Source organism: Panthera pardus, unplaced genomic scaffold (genome assembly GCF_024362965.1).
Source record: "Panthera pardus isolate Hobbes unplaced genomic scaffold, ASM2436296v1 HiC_scaffold_11, whole genome shotgun sequence".
NCBI lineage: Eukaryota > Metazoa > Chordata > Mammalia > Carnivora > Felidae > Panthera > Panthera pardus.
In genome coordinates this window covers 106,063,224-106,086,313 of record NW_026526666.1, presented here as the reverse complement: position 1 = coordinate 106,086,313, position 23,090 = coordinate 106,063,224, and the positions used below count along the sequence as shown (strand labels likewise).

Here is a 23,090-nt window from a genome sequence, read left to right as displayed (position 1 = left end):
CGCCCTGACCACCGGCTGGCTCCTCGTGGAGGCTTCTCCGGTCCGCGCGCTTCAGCTCGTCTTGAGCTCCGGGCGGCTGCCGCGACACGCGGCGCTCGCGCGCCATGTCGTGGCTCTTCGGGATCAAGGGCCCTAAGGGCGAAGGCGCGGGGCCGCCGCTGTCCCTACCGCCCGCTCAGCCCGGGGGCGAAGGCGGCGGGGACCGCGGCGCGGGGGACCGGCCGGCGCCCAAGGACAAATGGAGCAACTTTGACCCCCACGGGCCTGGAACGTGCAGCCAAGGCGGCGCGAGAGCTGGAGCATTCGCGTGAGTGAGGCGGCGAGGGCGGGGCCCCGGCTGGGGCGAGGGGCCAGGGAAGCTCAGGACCCACAGCGAGCCAGCCCACCGAGCACCGGGCATGCCGGGTCCTTGGGCGCATGTAGCTCCTCTGAGTGGTCGAGTGGTAAGTGGCCGTCTGCAGTCCCATTTCCCAGGTGAGAAAACTGGTCTGCGGGAATAAATCCGGCCAAGCCACCTTGGGTGCGGGGAGGTTGGGGATGCCATCGTCCTTGGCAGCTTCCAAGCTGTCACGCGTCTGTCAGGTGAGGAAACCGCCGCGGATGGAAGTTTCAGAGGTCCCAGGTAGCAGGTGCTGGGGCTGGAGCCTGGTCTTTAGCTCCTGTAGAGTAGGGGAGCTCTTTGCTCCTCTTGCTGCCTCCACGTGGCCAAAGCGTGGCCAGATTGTGGTGGTGGTTAGCAATTTTCCCCTTGCGAAGGGGACTCACTTGAGGACCGTTGGTTTTATGGTAATGAACCAGATTTGTGCGTGTTACTGGAAAGCATTAGCGTTCAGGCAGTCGAGGGCTGTAAAGCAATAGGGGTCAGTCCGTCCTGGCTCTGCCTGGTAGCCTTCCTGACTCCCGGGCCCCCAAGGCACCATCATCGGCTGGACCTTCGCTAAGCCCACATCTTTTCCTCTCACTTTTCCTTTTTCTTGTTGGCTTAATGATTTGTTTTAGGATGTAGTCTAAGTGTTTGAGAAGCTAGAATGTAGAAGGCACAGAATAAGTACTGATTAAAAGGACCATAACGGCTGTCAAATTTTTATTTAAGCAGAGGTCTGCCATCCCCCCCCCCCCCCCCCCTTAAAGGAACTTGTGTAGAGAAGCCATGGTGTAAACAAGGGTCTGTCTGAGGAATCAGAGGCCTGGCACTTTGTGGTTCAATTCCTGCTCTTCTCCAGAGACTCCAAGAAAACCCTGGTCCAAGGTCTCTGAGCCTGCCTGGCTCTCAGATCCCCAGAGGGACGTTAAAAACATATGGATATTTGGGCCTGGGACTCAAACAGCCTGTACCCTTAGGTCTAGCTGGAACACCACCAGTCCCAGACTAAGTGTATTGAGTTTGCGTGAGTGGGGGGGTGGCAGAGAGAGGGAGAGAGAATCCCAAGAAGGCTCCGAACTGTCAGCACAGAGCCCGGACTCACGAACTGTGAGATTATGACCTGAGCCGAGTCAAGAGACGGACGCTCAACTGACTCAGCCACCCAGGTGCTCCCAAAACTTTTTTATTTTTTTAAGTAATGTCTACACCCGATGGGGAACTTGAACTCACAAACCCGAGATCAGAGTTGCATGCTCTTCCAACTGAGCCAGCCTGGCACCCATCTACTTTTCTTCTTCCTGCCACCCTTCCTGGACGAACTACTGGCCAGTGGGAGAGGTTTTGCCCTGGTCTGTCACCTCCTTCTGTCCCCAAACCCTTCTTCCCAGGATGCGTCTTGCCTCTGTCTCTTGTTTTCCCCTTTCAAGAGTCAGTGGTGGGGGATCTCTACTTTTCCATTTTCAGGTGAGGTTAACCCGGCTGGCCAAAGGTCATGCTGTGGGTAAAAAGGGCAGCTGGGACCCGGTCTCCGCATTGTTGGCCTGTGGCACTCACGTTCCTGCTGCTGCCCCAGGATGAGCACTCTTGTGCCCTCACTCCCTCCTGGTCAGAGTTCATTGTTAAAGGGGCCCTGGCGGTCTCTTCAGGCCTCGGCTTCGTGGCTTCCCAAGTTTACAGCGCAGGGTGTGGGACCCTGGTGCCGTTGTGCTGCCTGTTCTTGGGGGCAGGTCTTCAGCTCTTCTGTGCTCCCAGTCACCAGAGACCTAGGGGAGAGCCTTGCAGTGAGGTCTGGAAGGCTGTGTCAGCCAGGTCCTGACCCGCTCTGAAGGTCCTTCCCGGGCTTAGGCGGTGTTTTTGCACACCACATGCCCTAGCAGTCTGTCCAGACACCAGGGCTTCTGTCACATCCCTCTAAACGTGTAGATGTGTTTATGGAACGGCAAACAGAAGTCATGCTTTAGTTACGTGTTTGCTGCAGTTCGTGGGGGTTGGGGTCTGCACCTTACTTTGAAGGCTTCAAAAAGAAAGATCGTGGGGCGGGAGTGGAGAGAAAGCAAAGGGAGAAGACTAGGTACATTATAGCATCAGGGAGCGGGGTTCACAGGGATTCCCTACCTTCTTGCCATGCTTTAACGTGTTAGAATATTTTTTACAGTAAAGTGCTGCAGATGGGAGAACTGTGTCATCACCAAAATATTTGAGAAGCTGTATGCCTGGGCTTTTTTGGCTAGGAGAGCACCAGAAGGTTTTTAATTTTTTTTACATTTATTTATTTCCGAGAGACAGAGCACAAGTGGGGGAGGGGCAGAGAGAGAAGGAGACACAGAATCCGAAGCAGGCTCCAGGCTCTGAGCTGTCAGCACAGAGCCTGACGTGGGGCTTGAACCCGTGAACCGTGAGATCATGACCTGAGCCGAAGTCGGACGCTCAACCGACTGAGCCACCCAGGTGCCCCCACCAGAAGTTTTTTTTGGAACCCCCAAATATCGATGGATGTGAATTGTATCTCGTGAACAAAACACACGCAGGAAACATTTATAACGTGTGTGTTTATAACACAAGGTCTGTGAAGAGTGGTCATTGTGCATTGGCTTGTTTCTAATTTAATTGTTTGCTTCCTATTCTTCTTACCATCTGCACGTGTAGATTAATAATAACAGGTACTGAAAGCTTAAAAGCTTAGGAGTTTAAGCAACTTCCACAAAAATAAGACACTGTAGCCACAGGTGCCTTTTTGTTTAATTAGGAACTGACTGCCACGTTGACCTTTCTACTCTCAGCTAGTGTGGAACAGCCTTCCTTTTTTCTTAAAAAACATTTTTTTTAAAGTTTATTTATTTGAGAGAGAGAACGAGCATGAGCAGGGGAGGAACAGACAGAGAGAGGGAGACACAGAATCCGAAGCAGGCTCCAGGCTCTGAGCTGTCAGCACAGAGCCCAATGCGGGGCTTGAACTCACGAATGTGAGATCCTGACCTAAGCCGAAGTCGGATGCTCAACAGACTGAGCTACCCAGGCACCCCTTTTTTCTTTTTTTTTTTTGTTTGAGAGAGAGAGAGAGAGAGAGAGAGAGAGAATGCATGTGCATGAGCCAGGGAGGGGCAGAAAGAGAGGGGGACAGAGGATCCACAGTGTGGGTGGGGCTCAAACTCACAAACCGTGAGATCGTGACCTGAGCCGAAGTCGAACACTTGACCGACCGAGCCACCCTGGCACCCTGGAACAGCCTTTCTGATAGAGCCCTCCGGGATGTGACAGCTGCTGGGGTACAAGACCTTGTACACGGGCTTTCTGTCAGGCGTAGGGCAGACACAGGTGATGAGAAGGGAGTCCTGGTCTTTGGAGGGAGGGGGCGCCAAGCGAGATCCGGTCAGGGAATGCAGGTGGGCACACGCGTTTTGAGGTCGAGGTGAGCTGGGGTCTCCCCGAAAGCCCCTTGGTTCACGTGAATGCTTGCCTGGCGTCCGAGCGTCCTAACCCTACTCGCCCGCTGCCCACAGGACACGCCAAGGAGGCACTGAGTCTTGCACAGATGCAGGAGCAGACGCTGCAGCTGGAGCAGCAGTCCAAGCTCAAGGTGGGTAGTGGGTGCGGTGCCAGCGGAGGCGGCGCTTGTGGCGGAGGGACGCGGGACGGTGGGTGGCGGGCACGGGCCGGGAGCTTCCGGCGTCGCCTTCCTGGGATTACCTTGTTGCTTGTGGTTAAGAGGGAAATACGGAGAGGTCCAAGATGTGCTGGCTTTGTGGCTTGGGTTCTTGCAGCAGGACGACCCGGAAGGGCTGGTGCAGGTGAGGACCATCCGGTCTCCCCAGGGGAGAGCCTGACTGGGCGTCTCTGCGTTTGGCAGGACCTTCCCGCTGAGCAGAGAAGGACAGCAAAGGCCTGGGCCCTGCCCTCCGCCATTGGCTGTTGTAAAGTGTAGTCAGAAAGTGAGCATGTGAGGGCTGCCTGGCGGGCTCAGTCATAAAAGCATGTGACTCTTGATCTCGGGGTTGTGAGTTTGAGCCCCCATTGGGTGTGGAGATTACTGAAAACCTTAAAAAAAATGTGAGCACGTGACATAAGCCACCTTGGAAGCGGTGTTGGGGAGGGAGTGACTGGCACCCCAAGGGATTGGCCTGCTCCTTGGGACCCAGCCCTGTCCGATTTCCTGCCACGGGGCTGCCTGGGAGTCTAGGTCCTCCTGGGCCTTGGTGCCCGTGCAGTGGTGCTGGTCCAGCGAGCGTTTTCTGGAAGCAGTTCCTGCTCCTGTCCCGGCCCCTTTGGAGCCCACATGAAATGTGGGAGGGGGTTGTTGAGGCCTGAGCTCCAAGTCCAGAGCGGGAGGCCCCGCCGGCCTTGGGCTTGCAGCAGCTGGTGTATTCTATAGGAATATGAGGCCGCCGTGGAGCAGCTGAAGAGCGAGCAGATCCGCGTGCAAGCTGAGGAAAGGAGAAAGACTCTGAGCGAGGAGACGCGGCAGCACCAGGCTGTAAGGGCCGCTTGGCCACACGGGCACACGGGGGCCAGGATGGGAAGCTTCTGGGGTACTCCGTGGTCCCCGCGTTCAGTCTGGGTCTGTTAGTGACCCCCCGAGGCCGTGGGATGACCTTGTGCAAACGCCCAGAATACGTCCGCGCCGAGCGGGCCGGGGAGCACACGTGTCCGGGCGAGCGGGCGGAGGTAGGCGGCTCGTCTGAGGGCCCGGCGAAGTCTGGCTCTCGACGTCGGTTTGGGGCCGTCCGCCAGCTTCTGCAGCTGACCCGCGTTCATGCTGCCGTCTTCTTCCCCAGAGGGCCCAGTACCAGGACAAGCTGGCCCGGCAGCGCTACGAGGACCAGCTGAAGCAGCAGGTGAGCTCAGCACACTGGCACGCGAGGAGGGCCTCCTTTGGCCTCCCTGAGAGCATGGGCGTCTTCTGGGGCGGCTGGTGGGCCAGAACTCAGGGTGGTTTTACCAGCAGTCAGTGCTGGGTCCCAGAGGAGCGCGCGCGCGCACACACACACACACGCACACACACACGATGCCCGGGGCCTCCAGGCTCTAGCTGTGCTGGAGGGGTTCTTCTGTGTGAGACCTGACTGGGGACCTGGCTGGGACAAATTTATGGTGGGGGTGGTTTCCAAGTGTTTGCACCCATCATGCTTTGCGCCCTCACGGCTTATAAATTTAACAGGGGAAAGAGTGTTTGGAGGGCAGCTGGGAGTGGGCTGGGAGTGCCCTGGGGCGGAGCTATGCTAGAGGCAGGAGCTCCTGAACCGGGCCCCTCGCTGTGCTTGTCCAGAGCCCCTGTGGTGGCAGAAGCTTCCCTCGCTGATCTCTTAGATCAATGTTGGTCATTTCCTAGCTTTGGAAGCTTTTCTCTTTCTCCTGTGGTTTCTTGTCAGCAACTTCTCAATGAGGAGAATTTAAGGAAGCAGGAGGAGTCTGTGCAGAAGCAGGAGGCCATGCGGCGAGGTAGGGTTGTCAGTTCTGCCTGGGGCTTTTGGGGGCTACGTCCTTGGAGCGGGCTCACAGGGAAAGCAGGCCGTAGGCATAGATATGTGTTTCTTCAAGCACTTTGATCCCCAAGTAAAATTCCCAAACCTCGACGGGGGCTCTGCGTTCTTTGGCCTTAGTCGGAGCTTTGTAGCAGAAGCCTAGGCAGGCCGCACGTCCCCCCAGGGTCTGACGTGCATTGCCTCCCTCCTGCGAGAAGGGTTGCCTGGGCCTCGCTGGAAGGGTGGGGGACTGCAGGCCGAGCACCCCTTTCATGCCACGCCCCGGGCAGCCACCGTGGAACGGGAGATGGAACTTCGGCACAAGAACGAGATGCTGCGGGTGGAGGCCGAGGCGCGCGCCCGAGCCAAGGCCGAGCGTGAGAACGCAGACATTATTCGTGAGCAGATACGCCTGAAGGCTGCTGAGCACCGGCAGACCATTCTGGAGTCCATCAGGTGCGGCCCAGTCCCCAGGAGGCCCTCGGTTGGCACACTGGCGGGAGGCGGGCTCCTTCAGCAGGCCCTCCCGTGTGCTGAGCTTCAGAGCTCTTGCCCTTTCTCCAGCTAAGTGCCCAGATTCATCCTCTCCTGGTCGCGTTGCTGCTTTCTCTACAGGACAGCCGGCACCCTGTTTGGTGAAGGATTCCGTGCCTTCGTGACAGACTGGGACAAAGTGACAGCCACGGTAATAACCCCTGACACATCTTCCTGCTTGTGGCCTGCGTCAGGGTCGCTGCTCGGTTGTGTCCCTGCCTCCTGGCGCTCAGCGGTAGGAAGTGTGCCAGGCAGGTCCCTCCTGCTGCGCTCCTGGGAAAGTCAGGTGTGGTGTAGCCTCTGGGTGTGGGGCACTGGCGGTGGGCTTTGTGACCTGTGGGCTGGAAGATGTGGGAAGGGAGCTTCGTTTTCCCTCTTCCTTAACAAGTGCCGCCCCGTGGAAAGGGGAACCGGAAGTTTGCCCGGCAGCCTCCGGAGTGGGACCCGGCCGAATCCCCAGGGCCTCCGGGAGATGTGGCAGGGGACCCTTTTAAGCCGTGCTCCCGTCAGGGTTCCCACCCTCCAGCAGGAAGCGGAGGTAGGCCCAACAAGGCTGTAGGGCTCTAGGCACGCGCTCTGAAAGCCCTGTGCCATGGGGCTGCTCCCCACTCGAGGCAGAGGGGATTGTTGCCGCTGTGCCCGGTGCTGTCCTGGGCCGCACGGTGCGACTCGGCCCCTGCTCACGTGGTACCGAGGCCCTAACGAAGGGGTGGCAGGGAGCCGTGCTGACCAGGAGTGCCCTTGCATTCCTGATGTGCTGGTTCCTGAAGCTCTTTCTGCAAGTGGACACAGTTCTGGCCTTGTTCTGGGGACCGTGAGGGGGGCAGGTGAGGTCAGGCCGTGCCTTGGGGAGAGCAGGGACTGGACTGGGGAGGGCCAGGACTCTGGTCGAGGAAACCTGAAGCTGGTCGGACCGCTTGGTTCTTAAAATGGCCCCTCGAGTCCTCTAGCTCAGGCCAGGGACGTGGGGCGAACAGGGGCTCCTGACGTGGTCTTCCCAAACGTGTTTTGAGTAACTCCGGGTTGGAAGCGGAGGGTTTCAGCCCTGATGAAAGTGGTCCGGGCTCCCTGGGTCATGCAGCCCGCAGCCCGAGGGGGCTGGGTGAGCTGAGCAGTTCCTCTGGCTTCTCAACAGGGCTGCCCCGCCACTCCCCGCCTCGCATAGGGAGCTGCCAGAATACGGCCTCTGGTGTTCTGGTGAAGAAAACGGGCTTCCTCTGGACGCCATCTTGCCCCCCCCGCCTTGGGCACCCCTGTTCAGATTGGGGTTCCCACAGGAGGGAGACCCAGCACGGGGTCTGGGCTTTGCCTTCTCCTGGTGCCGAGCTGGGTGGGGGCACCCGTCTGAGACTAGAGGACAGAGCCAACGTGGGCCTGGCTGTGCAGCGTCTAAGCCTCAGGCCTTACCCGCGTGCTTGTCTCCCTCTGACCCTCCTCGCCCGTCTCCACCTTGGAGCTCTGTGGCACCCATGCGGTGTCCTCTGTGCCGCAGCCGGGCACACAGGAAGCGCTCAGTACCTGCTGTGGGTACTGCGCCAGGGGACAGCGTCTTGTGGAAGAGTCTCAATGTCACTGCCTGTATCGGAGCCAGTCAGCCTGCTGATCGGTGGTTTCGTGGAACTGGCAGCTTTAGATCAACCTTGGAATTCGCTTACTCCTGGAAGAAGCTTAGCTTTCGTTAACGCGGAGGCCCGGTCACCTCAGAGCTGCTTGCTCCTGCAACAGCCTCGGCGTGGAGCGCTCACGCTCACGGTTGAAGGTTATGGAGGGGAGCCCGGGTGGCTCAGTCCGTTAAGTGTCTGACTCTCGGTCACGATCTCACGATTTCATGAGTTCGAACCTCACGTTGGGGTCTGTGTTCACAGTGCAGAGTCTGCTTGGGATTCTCTCTCTCTCCACCCCTTCTCCACTCATGCTGTCTCTACCTCTCTCAAAATAAATAAACTTAGTTCCAAATCTTGGGAACTTGTTTGCTAGCTTATTTTTCTGAACTAGGCCATTGAACGGTGAGCATCGCAGGAGTGAAGGGGCTAATGAACCCGCCTGAAAAACCGAGGTCCTGTCACTGGAGTTTGTAAAATGCGTGGTGGCTTTTTACCCCCTAGAGCACGTCTGCCTTCTTCCTCATAACCCTGGGTCCTGCTTTTGTGGCATGACCTTGTTTGTGGCTGGCCAGAGGCCCTTGGGGCCGGTTTGAGCAGAGCCCCAGCAAAGCAGTGAGACCCTTTGAGTGAAAAACATGTGGTTTGCTTCCCCACCAGCAAACCTGGTGCTGCTCTCTGTTTTTGTTTGGTTTTTTTAATAAGAAAAGTTTTTCTTGGGGCGCCTGGGTGGCTTGGTCGGTTAAGCGTCTGACTTCGGCTCAGGTCATGATCTCGCGGTCTGTGAGTTTGAGCCCCGCGTCGGGCTCTGTGCTGACAGCTGAGAGCCTGGAGCCTGTTTCAGATTCTGTGTCTCCCTCTCTGTCTGCTCCTCCCCTGTTCATGCTCTGTCTCTCTCTGTCTCAAAAATAAATAAACATTAAAAAAAAAAAATTTAAGAAAAAGAAAAAAAGAAAAGTTTTTCTTTAATGTTTATTTTTGAGAGAGCAGGGGAGGGGCACAGAGAGAGGGAGGGAGGGAGGGAGACACAGAATCCGAAGCTGTCAGCACAGAGCCCGCTGGGGGGCTTAAACCCACAAACTGTAAGATCGTGACCTGAGCCGAACTCAGATACTTAATAGACCGAGCTACCCAGGTGCTCCTTTATTTTACATTTTTTAAAGTTTATTTATTTTGAGAGAGAGAGTGGGACAGGGGGAGAGAAGTTGACTGAACCACCCAGGCGCCCCTCCCTGGAGTGTTTTAAAGTGAATTAAGGGCATTCTGATTCCTCTTGCGGTCTGAGTACCCCGGGCACTCAGATCTCTCCAGATCTCCCCAGCTGCTGTAAACACCTGTGGTTAGTGACTGAGTCTCATGTGCATCTCAGTCCAGAATCCCTGTCGGGCTGGGGTGGTGCGGTGGGCTGGCAGGCAGTCCTGGTCTGCCCACTGGCAGGGCTCCTTGGCTGGGAATCTGGGCACATGAAGGAATCTGTGGGAAAATGTCCCTTGCATTTACTTTCCAAACAAGCTGGGTAAACGCGCAGAGGGCTGGTTGCTGGAGAAGGCTGGATGACATCAAAGGTTGCTGGGTTTGGGAGCCGCGGGCTGCCCTGGGGCCGGCCCAGCCCTCCCCCCTGCTCCCCTCGGGCCCTTGTTTCTGTCACTGCAGTTGCCATCTGGTGTCCTGGAACCTCATTCATGTGGTCTCAGAGTCCTCGCTGCCCCTGTGGTAGCCAAGCTGTTGGTCTTGTGGGGAAGAGCTTTTAATTTCCAGGAGCCTCTTGTAGGTCTTGGTCGTGGGCCCTGTAATTGTGGTCCCACCACAATGTTTGGTCTGTCCCCCATGAGCCTGAGGGTTCCTCTCTTTACGGTTGGGGTTCCTGTCGCCTGGAAGCACCTCCAGTCCGGCCGGAATGTGTTCTCCAGTAGCTTTGTGAGAAAGAGTGCTTGCGATAAGCTTTTTGGTATCTTTTGTGTCTGGAGATATCTACAGTCTCGTGTAATTGAGGCTTTGGGCTTGGGGCTGCTCCTGTATGAGCCTTGCCATCACCTAGCACGGGACGGGATGAGGAGGGCGCGTTGCTGGCTGCCGAACAGGTGGTGGGTGCCACTCACCTTCTGCCCTGCTCTAGGTGGCCGGGCTGACACTGCTGGCCGTGGGGGTCTACTCTGCCAAGAACGCCACATCTGTTGCTGGACGGTACATTGAGGCCCGGCTGGGGAAGCCGTCCCTGGTGAGGGAGACGTCTCGGATCACAGTGCTTGAGGCCCTGAGGCACCCCATGCAGGTAACTGTGGGTCTGGTCCTCACTGGGCGTGTCCTGCCCGAATCCTTCTGGTGTTTCAGCCAAGTTATGAACGTGCGTCTTCATTTCCCCCTTTTACCCAAACACCCTCCATCCTTTCTTGCACATTGGATTTGCTTGTGGCTTTTTCCTCTTTGATGCTATCCTAGGGGCCCGTCCACATCAGCACTGGGAAGACCCTCACCCTGGTTTGTCGGTTGCCTCTATGTGTCTGTTGGTGTGACTGCCCCCTGGGTAGATTTTGGGTCATTTACAAAATCCTCGGCTTCCTGCATGCCATCATCCTAGGAGAGAAGTTGCTGGAAGCAGTACTGTGTCAGCTTCCTCCCCCAAGGGGTCCAGGCTTCTGCCTGGTGCAGTGTCACTCCTTCCGTGGGCTGTGGCTGGACGTCCACGGCAGTCGCCCGTGTGCAGTGTGCGACTACGGAAATAAAGGTCAATGAGGAATCTGTAAGTTGCCTGGCCCAGTCCCACGGTTGGCTCTGTGTGCCCGCCTTCCAGAGCGAGGCCCAGCCTGTGTGTCCTGGACCGAGGGGTGCCACGGCAGTTCTGTTTCCGTGTGGTGGCCTAGCTGCTCCCGGTGCCCCGTGGCTGTCATGGGCTCTGCCGATGACCCTGACCGTCCCCCGTGTCCCCCCGTAGGTCAGCAGGCGCCTCCTTGGTAAGCCCCAGGACGCACTGGAGGGCGTCGTCCTCAGTGTAAGTGGTGCCGCCCACGGGGGCCGGGACAGGCGTCGGGGTGGGAGGTGCCCTTCTGCCCGCAGAGCTCTTCTCCCCCCCACAGGATCGGGCTGCTTTTCTTTCCTAAAGTAGAATTTGCTGCCTGAGGCCCAGCCCGGGATAAGCTGCCTCCTGGGGCCAGCCCAGGGGCTCAGGAGGCACACGCTAGCTGCAGAGCCAGTCCCAACTGCCCCGTTCCCTGGCAGCCCAGCTTGGAAGCGCGCGTGCGAGACATTGCCATTGCGACAAGGAACACCAAGAAGAACCGAAGCCTCTATAGGAACATTCTGATGTATGGGCCTCCTGGCACCGGCAAGACGCTGTTTGCTAAGGTGAGGGCACACGGCACAGGTGCGCGGGGTGCCGTGCTGCGGCTCTGGGGAGTGGGTGCGGGGCATCAGGAGCCATGTGGTGGGGCCAGCTTTCCAGGTGAGGGGCATCCCCAGGGGCACTGGGCAGTGGGGCCCGAGCACGGTCTGTGCAGGCTTTGGGGGGGACGAGAGTAAACACGCTTTGCCCTTTCTTGCCCAGAAACTCGCGCTGCACTCGGGCATGGACTATGCCATCATGACAGGTGGGGATGTGGCCCCCATGGGGCGGGATGGCGTGACTGCTATGCACAAGGTCTTCGACTGGGCCAGCACCAGCCGGCGAGGGTGAGCCGGGTCCCTTCTGGGGTGGCCCTCCATGTGCATGCGTTTGCGTGGCCTGGGTTCCTGGCACCACCGGGCTGCAGATGGCTGGGTGGGAGGGTGTGTCAGTGACTTTCCCCACAGTCTGCGCCTGTGGGCGTGCACAAGGCGGGAACAGCTCTGTGGTCTGGGGTGGGGGTCTGAGGGAGAAATTCACCCCAGGTATAGATTCCTGGGGGCCTGTGCTCCTCTCAGGAGTCTCTGACTTTAAAGAGGGGCTGACTTTAAAAACACTGGAGAAAAAAGGGCGCCTGGGTGGCTCAGTCGGTTGAGCGTCCGACTTCAGCTCAGGTCACGATCTCACGGTTTGTGGGTTTGAGTCCCTGTGTCAGCCTCCAAGCTGTCAGCACAGAAGCCTGCTTGGGATTCTGTGTCTTTCTCTCTCTCTGCCCCTCCCCTGCTCATGCTGTGTCTCTCTCTCTCTCTCTCTCTCTCTCTCAAAAATAAAATGGGTGGGGTGCCTGGGTGGCTCAGTTGGTTAAGCGTCTGGCTTCGGCTCAGGTCATGATCTCACAGTTTGTGGGTTTGAGCCCTGCATGGGGCTCTGTGCTGACAGCTCAGAGCCTGCGGCCTGCTTTGGATTCTGCATCTCCCTCTCTCTCTGCCCCTCCCCCGGCTCGTGCTGTGTGTTTTTCTGTCTCTCAAGTGATAAACGTTAAAAAAATTTTAAAAACTGCAACACTGAAGATCAGGGGCTGCCAGCACTGGTATTTAATTTAGTGCCAAATTAGCATGTTTGGCACAGTCCGGTCGCTGTCCTGCCATGCTGGCACGCAGCGTGCCCCTGTTGGGTCTGGAGTCACAGACTCTGCTGAGAGCAGCCTGTGCTTCTGGTTCGGTTTCCGTGTGCACAGCCCCTTAGCGTTCCGGCTGGGCGGCCTCACCCATCCTCGTTCAGTCCTAAATTCCCCTCCCCTCACAGCCTCCTGCTCTTCGTGGATGAAGCAGATGCCTTCCTCAGGAAGCGAGCGACTGTGAGTATTCCGGAAGCTTCTGTGTGGCCTGCTGTGTCCAGCTGGCCATAGGTGAGCGAGCAGTCAGGGGTGGCGTGTCCAGTGGCCGCATCTGTGCTTTGTGGGGAAGTTGCTGTCCCCCCCCGCCCCGACTGAGTCTGACCCAAACCTCGTCCTCAGCTGCACTTTCTTCATAAATCTGGCCTGAAAAGCAGGAGTTACATGTGTGGCATTTTTAGAGTCTTTCCTTGAAATTCAGGGTCATGGAGACACTGGCACGTGTGGCTCCTGGAGGGATGGAGTGGGGCCTGTGTTTAGCTTCCCCCTGGAAGCCTTTGCCTGATGCCAGGACTTTTTCTGCAGGAGAAGATAAGCGAGGACCTCAGGGCCACCCTGAATGCATTCCTGCACCGGACAGGGCAGCACAGCAGCAAGTGAGGGCCACCTTCTGGTGCGAGGCCCCTTCACAGAGGGAAACTGGGGCTCCGCTTGAACTCATAGGGCTGCTGTGGGGCAGGGCGGGCACAGGGCAATGGGAAGGGCCCGTGGGGGTGCAGCGGGGGTGCACCTTTTTTGCACCCTTGTGGGGCCTTCTGAGAGGACGCGCTGGGGTCTCAGGAGGGCCGGGCGGCAAGTCCGCATGCACAGGGCGCTGCACTGGGCGTCTCTGGCTGCTCTCCCGTGATGGGCCGTCAGGGTGGTCACCCCACGACTAGGTGTCCTAGGGTGCAGGTTGCCCTGGGAAAGGGCTCACTCCTTACGAGTCCTCTAATCCTGCTCTCCTCCATTGTCAAGGCCCCAAGTCAGCTGTGTGGCCACCAAATCATGTGCATCCTCCTTGCCTGCTGTGGCTGTTGCCTGCAGAGACCCCTGACCCTGCTCAGGCCCCCTGAGTCTGGTCTGGTACCTGCAGAGTTGGCGCTTCCGCTCAACCAGCTAAACCCCAAACCCTGCAACTCAGGTTGGGGGGGCTGTGCAGAGATCTGTATGGTACCCCAGGGTCCCTGTGCTTCCTGCGCACAGCAAGGCTTACATGGCCACCCCATCGCGCTGGCCCATCGGTCAGGGAGGTGTTGGAGGGAGGGATGGGTGGTAGAGGGCAATGCTGGGTCTGGGTTTTTCTGGGTTAAAAAGCTGCCAGATAAGTCCTGTTAGAAAATAGTCCTGTGTCGGTTGAAGAGGCCCCCTATCCCAGGGGCAAGCCCCTCAGCCCCTGCTGTCTCTGCTGGCTTCAGGTTCATGCTGGTTCTGGCCAGCAACCAGCCCGAGCAGTTTGACTGGGCCGTCAACGACCGCATCGACGAGATGGTCCGCTTCGATCTGCCGCGGCAGGAAGAGCGGGAACGCCTGGTGAGGATGTATTTTGACAAGTATGTTCTGAAGCCAGCCACAGAAGGAAAGCAGTAAGTGTCCTGATGGCCTGGGTGTGTGGGGCCCTCCGTACCCCACCAGCCTCTGGCCCAGGTGCCACACCCAGTCCTAACCCTGTGGTTTTACCTGGGGCTCAGATGTGCTCACTTGCTGGCCCTGTGCTTCCGTCCCACTCTTTGCCAGGTTTTTGACTCGGCGGCCCATTGTCACAAACTAGCTAGCACCTCCATCCTTTCCTGCTAGGTGAAGCGTCTTTTAACGATTTGGGGCTTTGGAGGAATCCAGGCTGCAGTCCTGCCCTGGGAAGTGCGGGGCCGTGACAGTGGTTGCCAGACCTTGGCCGAGCTCTGCTCACTGAGGCTGTTGGTGGCCGTCCTGGACCTGGGCTCCCTGCTCACCCTGACTCCCGGGAGCCCGGGGCCCCTCACCGGCACGCAGCAAGGCCCCCATTCTGCAGAAGTCACCGGGCGATGGGGGCGCCCTCCACATTCTGTCCGGGCCACCCTCTCCCTCACTGCTCTCTGTCCACAGTGCTCCAGATACGTGAGGGCCGGTCTATTTTTAACTATCCCCAGGGAGCCAGACCTCGCAGCAGCATTGACCTGAATCCTTCCCGTCGCTGGTGGCAGTGAGAGCTGTCTTCTGTTCTGGGACTGGCTTTGCCTGCCCCTGCTGTCCCCCTGCCCCCTTGAATTCCATTATCTGGGCCTCCTTCCTCCTGTGTGCCCGGATGGCCCCAGTACCCCCCACCCTCCCAATCGTCTCTTCTAGCCTGACAGACACCGAATGTGGTCTGAGTTCCTGAGGCCTCTTTCTCCACGAGTGTTTGAATGACTCTCCTCCTGTGAGCTCATCTCCTGGGTCTTCAGCCAGACCTGACTAGGAAGGGGTCCGCACATGAACCAAAGCAGTGACATGTCACTCTAACCTGGAGGTGTTGGCTTTTCTCCCCTTGATTTCCCACGTGCTTCCCACGCCTGACAGGGCGTGGCTGCTGTGCTGCTAGTTTGGGCGCGGATGGAGGTCTGAGGAAGAAGGATGCGGTCCCTGCCTCCGAGCCTGGTGGTGGCGCTGTGTGCGAGGCTCCGAGAGCCCCTCCGCTTTGGCACATCCTGACCAGCCCTCCACCTGTCTCTGGAGTGGTCATGCACTGCTGTCCGTACACAGCCCCACACGGACCCCACCCGGGCTCCAGAAGGGAGGGAGGTGCCCAGCGGGTAGAAAGGGCAGGAACCAGGAGCAGATATAGGGCTTCCCAGTACAGGCTCCTGCGCCTGGCAGATACCCAGTCCTCCTTTTGCGTAGGAGCCGAGGGGTCGTCCCAGACCCCCAGTGTCACCCTGGGCCCCTCAGGCCCGCAGGGCGTCATGTGGGAATTGCTCTCCCCAGGCGCTTGAAGCTGGCTCAGTTTGACTACGGGAAGAAGTGCTCAGAGATCGCACACCTGACGGAGGGCATGTCGGGTCGGGAGATCTCCCAGCTTGCCGTGGCATGGCAGGTGAGTTGGGGACATGCACCCTGCAGGCGTGAGCCCAACTGGTTGGGAGACACTGAGTCACCTGAAGGCAGCCCGTGCAGGCCCCTGCCCCCCTAGGGTGCTTCTGTTGAAGGATTTTCTGCACACAGATGTCACGCCCTGCTCTACTTTGCAGCCACCACCTGCTTCTGCCCCCACTGCAGGGAGCGTGTGGAGAGGTGTCCCTGGCTTCCCACGTTACGGCCTACCTTATCGTCATCGTGGTTTTGGTCCAAATCAGATAGGGCTCTGAAATCGGTTGGGGCTCCCTGGAAATGGGCCAAGTGTCACATCGGCATCAAGGTCCCACAGACTCAGGCACCACTGGAGTTGGGACACGGTCTCAAGCCTAGCGCGTTTGGGGCAGGTGACTCTACAGATGGTCGGGGAGACCGCGGGGGCATATGGAACTTCCCGTAAGTGGTCTGTGAGCTCATCGCAGGGCGTGTGAGATGGGCCAGGGGGTGAATCTGACCTGATAAGGGTTGGGCGTCTCCTTGCCAGCACTGCGCCAGATGGAGACTGCTGGTGTTGAGGATGTTGTCCGCTCCATACAGAATCGGGTTTGCTGTGGGGTCTCGAGGGCGGCGTAGAGAATGCGAGTTGACTTTAGCCTTGTGCTGTGCTGTGACCCAGGGCACACAGCCCAGAGCGGTTCTTGGCATTACCCAATACCTGCTTCCTCTTCTGAAGTGCCCACAAGCCCCCCGCCCAGGACAGGGAAGCCATTTGACCCCCAAGGGTCCTGGGTGCAGCCGTCTAGAAAGCATTTGCAGCTTGGTGATTGCTGAGGAGAAAAGCTTTATCGGGTGCAGGGTGCTCAGTGGCTCCTGTCTGCAGCCGCCCTTGGCTTTGTGCCGCCATCACTGCCTCCATGGGGCCCGCAGTCAAATCTGACTGAGGCTGCGTGACGGTCTGATCGCTAGAAATGTGACAGTGCTTTTAAATGAATGTGTGTTATGTTAATGAAAGAGACGTCTGTTGTGACTCGAACACAGCAGCTTGGATACACAGGAGCCTGTATCAGGATGAGCCGGGTTACGCCCAGCTCCAGACTGTAGACTCCGCTTCTACGTGTGATCGGGCAGCCAGGCGTTCTGCTCCAGCCGTCCTCACTCAGGAGCCAGGCCTGACGAGGGTGGCTCCGTTTCCACAACCAACAGAGTGGAGGATAGGATGTCTGTCGGCTTCGGCTGCCGTGACGGTGCCACAGCCCAGAGGGCTTAAACACGGACGTGTATTCCTCGAGGTCCGGAAGGCAGGAAGGCCCGGACGAGGGTGCCGGTGCGGTGGAGTTCTGATGGCAGCCCCCTTTCTAAAGCCTTGCAGACGCTTGTTTTCTCGCGGTTTCCTCCTCCTGTGGCAGAAACGGAGATCTGTCGCATGAGCCTGCTGGTCCTGTAGAATCAGGGCCCCACCCCTACGGCCTCCTCTGACGTTGCCTACTTCCTCAGAGGGCCCACCTCTAACTACAGCTGCTCTGGGGGTCAGGGCTTCGCCGTATGAACGTGGGACGCGTCTGTCTCTGACTGCAAACCGTGCCCTGCGGTCCGTGCCCGGGGTTTCCCCCAAGAACCCGCACGCCTCCCTTCTCTTTACGTCACATGTCACCTGCCCACGTGAGGTGACAGGTCTGCGTGCCTGGTGGATGGAGAACCGGGGAGACCTCCGGTCTGACCCCTGACCGCTGCAGGAGGCAGTGAGTAGGTGCTGAAGCCCACAGGGTGCCCTCCCTGGGGGATCTGGTACCTCACCAGAGCGCGTCCAAGTCATTGACTGGTCGGCCCAGCCCAGCATGTGTCCGGGAGTCCTGTCGTGCTCATGGGAGAGGAGAGTGAACCAGGGTGCTTCGGGCCTCGGCATCTGGGAGGGGTGCGGTGGCCTTGCTGGCGTGCCCTCTGGCTCAGGGTGCTCGTGGGGCTTGTCCTGCACGCCTCCCCCTGCTTCCAGGTTGGACTTGTTCCCCGAAGCCCACGTTACTTCTGTTTGTTTGTTTTGTGGCCCAGGCCGTGGCACCCGCTCTCTCCGAACGTGACCGCTCTAGATCCCACATGTGAGGGGAGTCACGCACGATTTGTCGTTTCGTGACGGACTGCCCTCGGTGTGATGTCCTCGAGGTCCGCCCGTGCCGGACCAGGTGCCAGCATTTCCTTTTCAGGGCGGAGTGGTGATCTGCCAAGTGTGCCGGTCTCGCTCTGTTCGTCCGCTCATCCCCCGAGACGGACGCCGGGTGACTTCCACCTCTCGTCTGTCGTGAATAGTAACTGCTGTGAACATGGGTGTGCAGGGGTCTCCGTGGAGCCCCCCTCTTCACTCCTTTGAGCGTACACCCCGAAGTGGAGCTCTCGGGTCACACGATGACACCGGTTTTAGTTTCGGCCGAGCTGACAGGCCATTTCCACAGCGGCCGCACTGTTTCCCGTCGCCACCAGCTGTGCAGCGGGCTCCGGTCCCTCGCCCCGCTCGCCCGCACTTGTTTTCTCGAGTTTGGATCGCAGCCGTCGTGGGGGATGTGAAGTGTCTCCTCGTAACGTGGATTGCATTTCCCTCTGGTTAGTGACAGCATCTTGTGTGCTTTCTGGCCAAGCATGTGTCTTCTTGGAGAAGTGTCTATATGGATAGACACTGCCCAGTTTCGAATCGGGTTGTTTTTTGTTGACTTTTAGCAGTTTCGTATTCCGGATACTAACCTTTCATCAGCTGTGTGATTTACAAAGATTTCTTGACCTTCGGTGGGCTGCCTTCTTTACTCCATCGATAGTGTCCTTGGATGCACACAAGGTTTGAGTTTTGATGAAGTCCGGTTCGTGTTTGTTACCTATGCTGGCCGTGTCATAGCCGAGAAATCATCAGTAAATCCAGTGTCGGCAAGCTTCCCCCATGCTTTCGTCTAGTAGTTTTGTACTTCGAGATCTTACATTTAGGTATTTGATTCATCTGGAGTTAAGTTTGTGTGTGCTGTTATTTAGGGGTCCAACTTTATTTGCATGTGGACGTCCTGTGTCCCAGCATCATTTGTTGAGGACCGTCCTCTCCCCATTAGAATGTGCGTGGCACCCTTGTTGAAAACCATCTCGCCCCACATGTGAAGGGTTCTTTCTGGGCTCTCAGTCCTACTTCATCTGTCTAGGTGACCGTCCTCAGCACTACTCTGATTGTGTTGCCGCGGCTCTGTAGTAGATTTTCTTTTTAAGTGTATTTATTTATTTTGAGAGAGAGTGCACGCAAGCAGGGGAAGGGCAGAGGGGGGCGCGGGGGAGAGAATCCCAAGCAGACTCTGGGCTGTGAGCACACAGCCCAGTACGGGGCTCAAACCCATGAACCCGTGAGATCATGACCTGAGCTGAAGTCAAGAGTCAGATGTTCAACCACCTGAGCCACCTAGGTGCCCCCGTAGTGGGTTTAAAAGTCAGGAAATTTGAGACTTGAAAATCTGTTCCGATTCAAGACTGTTTTGGCCGATCAGCCTCCCTTGAGATTCTGAATGAATTTTAGGATGGATTTTGATTTCTGCCAAAAACACCATGGGATTTCTGATAGGCGTTGCATGATTCTGTGGATCCACTTTGGGTAGGTAGGACTGACATACTCACATGTCATGACGCATGATGCACATGTCTTCCTAACTTTGGTGTCTTTAATTTCTTTCCTTTCGGCAGTGTTTCGCAGTTCTGAAGATACCACTCTTTGGCCTTCTTGGTTAAGTTACTTTCCTGCGTATTTGATTCTTTCTGATGCTGTTGTAAATGGAATTTTCTAATTTCCTTTCCAGATTGTTCATCATGATATAGAAAGACATAGAAAGACAAATGGTTTTTGTGTGTTAATTTTGTTTCCTGCAAACTTCCTGAATGCGTTATTCTTAACAACTTCCGGGAGGAGATCTTTAAGATTTACTACATAGGAGATTATATTGTCTGCAAACAGATAATTGTACTTTTTCCGTGCCAAACTGGATCCTTTTTATTTCTTTTTCTTGCCTAATTCCTCTGGCAGGGACTCCCAGTACCGTGCTGAATAGAAGTGGTGGGAGCGGGTGTCCCAGTCTTGTTCCTGACCTCAGACGAAAGCGGTCAGCCTTTCACCATTGATAATATATTTGCTGTGGGGGTTTCGTATATGACCTTTAGACCGTTAGGGAAAATCTTCTCTGTTCCTGGTTGGTTGAGCGCTTTCACCAAGGAGGGGTGTTGAGCTTTGTCAAATGCGTCTTCTGCATCAATTTGAGATGATCGTGTGGGTTTTGTCCTTTATTCTGTTTGTGTGGTGTGACACGTTGATTGATTTTCCTCTTTTGGGTCATCCGTGCATTCCAGAAGTAAATCCCCTCAACCTGCTGCTGAATCTGGTTTGCAGGTATTTTATTGAAGAATTTTGTATCAGTATTCATAGAGGGTATTGGTCTGTAGTTTTATCGTGGTATTTTTATCTGCTTCTACTGTCCGGGTTATGCTGGCCTCAGAATGAATTAGGAAGTGTTCTTTCCTCTTCGGTTTTTTGGCAAAGTGTGAGAAGGATCCGTTTCATAAGCGTTGGGCAGAATTCACTGGTGAAGCCGTTGAGTCCAGGACTTTCCTTTTTCTTTCTTTCTTTCTTTTTTTCTTTCTTTCTTTCTTTCTTTCTTTCTTTCTTTCTTTCTTTCTTTTCTTTCTTTCTTTCTTTCTTTCTTTCTTTCTTTCTTTCTTTCTTTCTTCCTCTTTTTCTTTCTTTCTTTCTTCCTTTTTCTTTCTCTTTCTTTCTCTCTCTCTCTTTCCTTTTCTTTCCTTCTTTCTTTCTCTCTCTCTCTCTCTTCTTTCCTTCCTCCCTCCCTCCCTCCCTCCCTTCCTTCCTTTCTTTCATGAAGGTTCCTATTTCAGTAATTTTCGGCTCACAGGAAAGTTGCAAGGGTAGCGCGGAGCCTCCCCCACCGTGTATGAGTGACCCCTCTTGACCCCTCTCCCGAGGCACGTTTGCCACGTCAGTGTTGACTCCACTCGAACTTCGTCTTTTCCGGGACCCCATCCACAGTCCCCCGTCTCATTCGGTTGCCCTGTGTCCTCAGGCCCCTCCAGGCCGTGACAGCCCACAGATAGATGTTTCTGGCTACTGATGGTCCTGACAGTTTTGAGGAGTGCTGGTCAGGCGTTACATAGATTCTCCTTCGGATGTTTTTCTCACAATTAGACCAAGATTGTGGGTTTGGGGAGAAGACCCCAGCGATGAGGTGTCCTCCTGGTCATGGCCTCCGGTCTGGGGGCACCTAGTGCCGTACAACATCACAGGGATGTTGACCTGGTTAGAGTGGTGCCCGCCAGGGTTCTCCATGCAGAGTTACCGCTCCCCCCTTTCCTCGGAAGCCCATCGCCAAGTGTAGCCATCCCTCAGCAGGGGCCCAGCCCCCCTTGGGCAGCTGTGGGATTCCGAGAGGGGCTGCTGCACTCCCTCTACCTTCCCACCAGGGAAGCTTCCAGCCACTTCCAGGCCCTGACCCACGTGGGCCCCTAGGCCGGTGTGCTCCCCTGGCGGTCCCCTCTTGCCTCTCCTTCACTGCTCTTCTGAGCCTGTGTGCTCCCCCTGCAGCCCCCTGGCTCCATGGTTGGCCACGGGGTCCTGAGGGTGGCCGTGTCCTAAGGGTAGGGCCGGCCTGTGTGAACAAAGTGACCGGCCATCTCAGATGGCAGGGACTTTCTCACAGTGCCCAACATGGGCCGAGGCCACTCAGGTAGCTGGAGAGAGACAGGTGAACTGGCTCTGGCCCCCTGCCCGGCGAATGCTGAGGCCGTCCGCACAGCCACCTCGGTCAGAGTGACAGGCTGGGTGACAGGAAGCAGGTGAGACAGTGAGTCACCTGGGAGGGGTGGCGGCCTGGCCGTAGGTGACCTGCCTGGTAGCCGAGGCACGTGGACCACCCTGGGGCCTGATCTGATCGGCACACTTCGGTGCCTCCACCCGTGCGCATGGCCCGGTTCGGGGCTGGGGAGCCCTGGGCAGCGGGGGCTCGTGAGAGACGGAGCCTAGTGTGCTTTGGGGGTGGTTGGGCCTGGTGGGATACTCTCTGACCAGGTTGGGATCGCTCTGCCTAGGGGCCCTGCCCTCCCTCCGGTGTCACAGTGGCGCGTGTGCCTTGGCCCTGAAGCCAGCTCCAGTCTCGGGTAGAGGCCCTCCAGGCCTGTGATGGGGGCGCTGAGCTGCTTCCTGACAGCTGGCCTCAGACCTTCTATTTTTAGAAAGTCATTGAGAAACTCAGTGATGTGAGAATGTGGCACTGGTGCCAACTGGGGATGTGGGCAGGGCCGCGGGCATCGCGGGGACGGCAGCTGCCGCGGCTGTGGGTTCCCTCGTGAGCACGCACGTGTGGGGGGGCACGCTTGCACGCACAGGGAAGCAAGGCGTGTGCCGTGGGCCCGTGGGCACGTGTGTGTTGTGAGGCCAGGCCCCTCCTGAGACGGAGCGCAGGCCCAAGGTTGAGGGTAGTGGACTTGGCCCCCGCCCCACAGGAGGCCGTCAGATTCTCCAGGGTGGGGCCAGCCTGGCTGCCTCATCCCTGGGTCTGGCCCTGGCCTGCAGGGCGGGCCGTTCCTGGGGACTGGTGGGCGCTGAAAGCCTGAGGCTGGGCGACCCTTTGCCCCTCGGGCAGACCCTCTGGGTGCCCCACATCGGTACTCTCTTTCTCTGCCAGGCCATGGCATATGCCTCTGAGGATGGAGTCCTCACTGAGGCCATGGTGGATGCCCGGGTCCAGGATGCCATCCAGCAGCACCAGCAGAAGATGCAGTGGCTGAAGGCTGAGGGAGCCAGGCCTGAGGGTGGCCAGGCTGCGTGAACTGGCCCTGGTACCTGGGGCACGCAAGCCAGGTGGCTTTGCCGGGAAGAAGCCCCAAGATGCCCGCCTCTCCCTGTGGCGGGCCTACACAGCCGCCCACCTCAGCAGTTTTAAGTACTTCTCCAGTCAGGGCCAGGACAGCATTGAAGGCCTCTGCTTGGGACCAGCCGCAGCTGTGGCGTCTTTGTGGCGGGGCTGGCTCCTCTCTCTGCCGGGCTGGGGCCGCCCCCTGCCCCCCAGGACACAGCCGGGAGACGGGAGTCTCCAAGCCGGGCTGAGTGGGGGAGAAGCCACTGTCCCCATGCCCAGGGACAGTGTCCAAGCTGCCTAAGCTCCCGTGGCCAGCTGCTGCATCTGTGACCGGCAGTACAGGGGACCTGGCTGAGAGAGCTGGGCCCGCGTGGGGGGCTTGACCCTGCCCAGGCCCACCCAGCAGGTGAGGGGTGAGCAGAGTAGGCCCCCGTGCTGCCTGGTGGGAGTTGCTCTCCCCTGTGCTAGGGAGGAGGACGTACCCTGCACACGTCTGACTGTGATACACCCCGGGGATAAGAACTAGCTGCCAGCAACTGGTGGGGTTGCCCACGAGGCCCAAGACCCCCTGGCCAGGACCATGGGGGGGGGGGGTGCTGCCCTAGTCCACAGGATCTGCAGCCCTCCCTCCATTGGGTGGGGGTCTTTTTATCCAGAATCTAATAAAAACTCTGACAGGATACCTCACAACGTGTGTATCTCATGTCTGATTTCAACGGGCAGGGGCTTGAAGGGGGTCACAGGTTCAGAAATGAAAG

The 23,090-nt window shown here is 57.6% G+C and overlaps 1 protein-coding gene across 1 annotated transcript; it reads left to right on the top strand.

Moving 5' to 3' along the window:
• On the top strand, positions 1–23,014 carry LOC109273852 (ATPase family AAA domain containing 3A). Its single transcript, XM_053899111.1, is given in 17 exon segments — positions 1–254; positions 256–307; positions 3,865–3,941; positions 4,734–4,835; positions 5,137–5,196; positions 5,731–5,800; positions 6,114–6,279; positions 6,439–6,508; positions 10,075–10,230; positions 10,891–10,947; positions 11,175–11,300; positions 11,500–11,624; positions 12,583–12,634; positions 12,977–13,047; positions 13,849–14,016; positions 15,374–15,482; positions 22,159–23,014. Coding segments are annotated over 17 exon segments (1,755 nt in total). The 5' UTR covers positions 1–104; the 3' UTR covers positions 22,303–23,014.
• Positions 23,015–23,090: the final 76 nt, after the last annotated feature.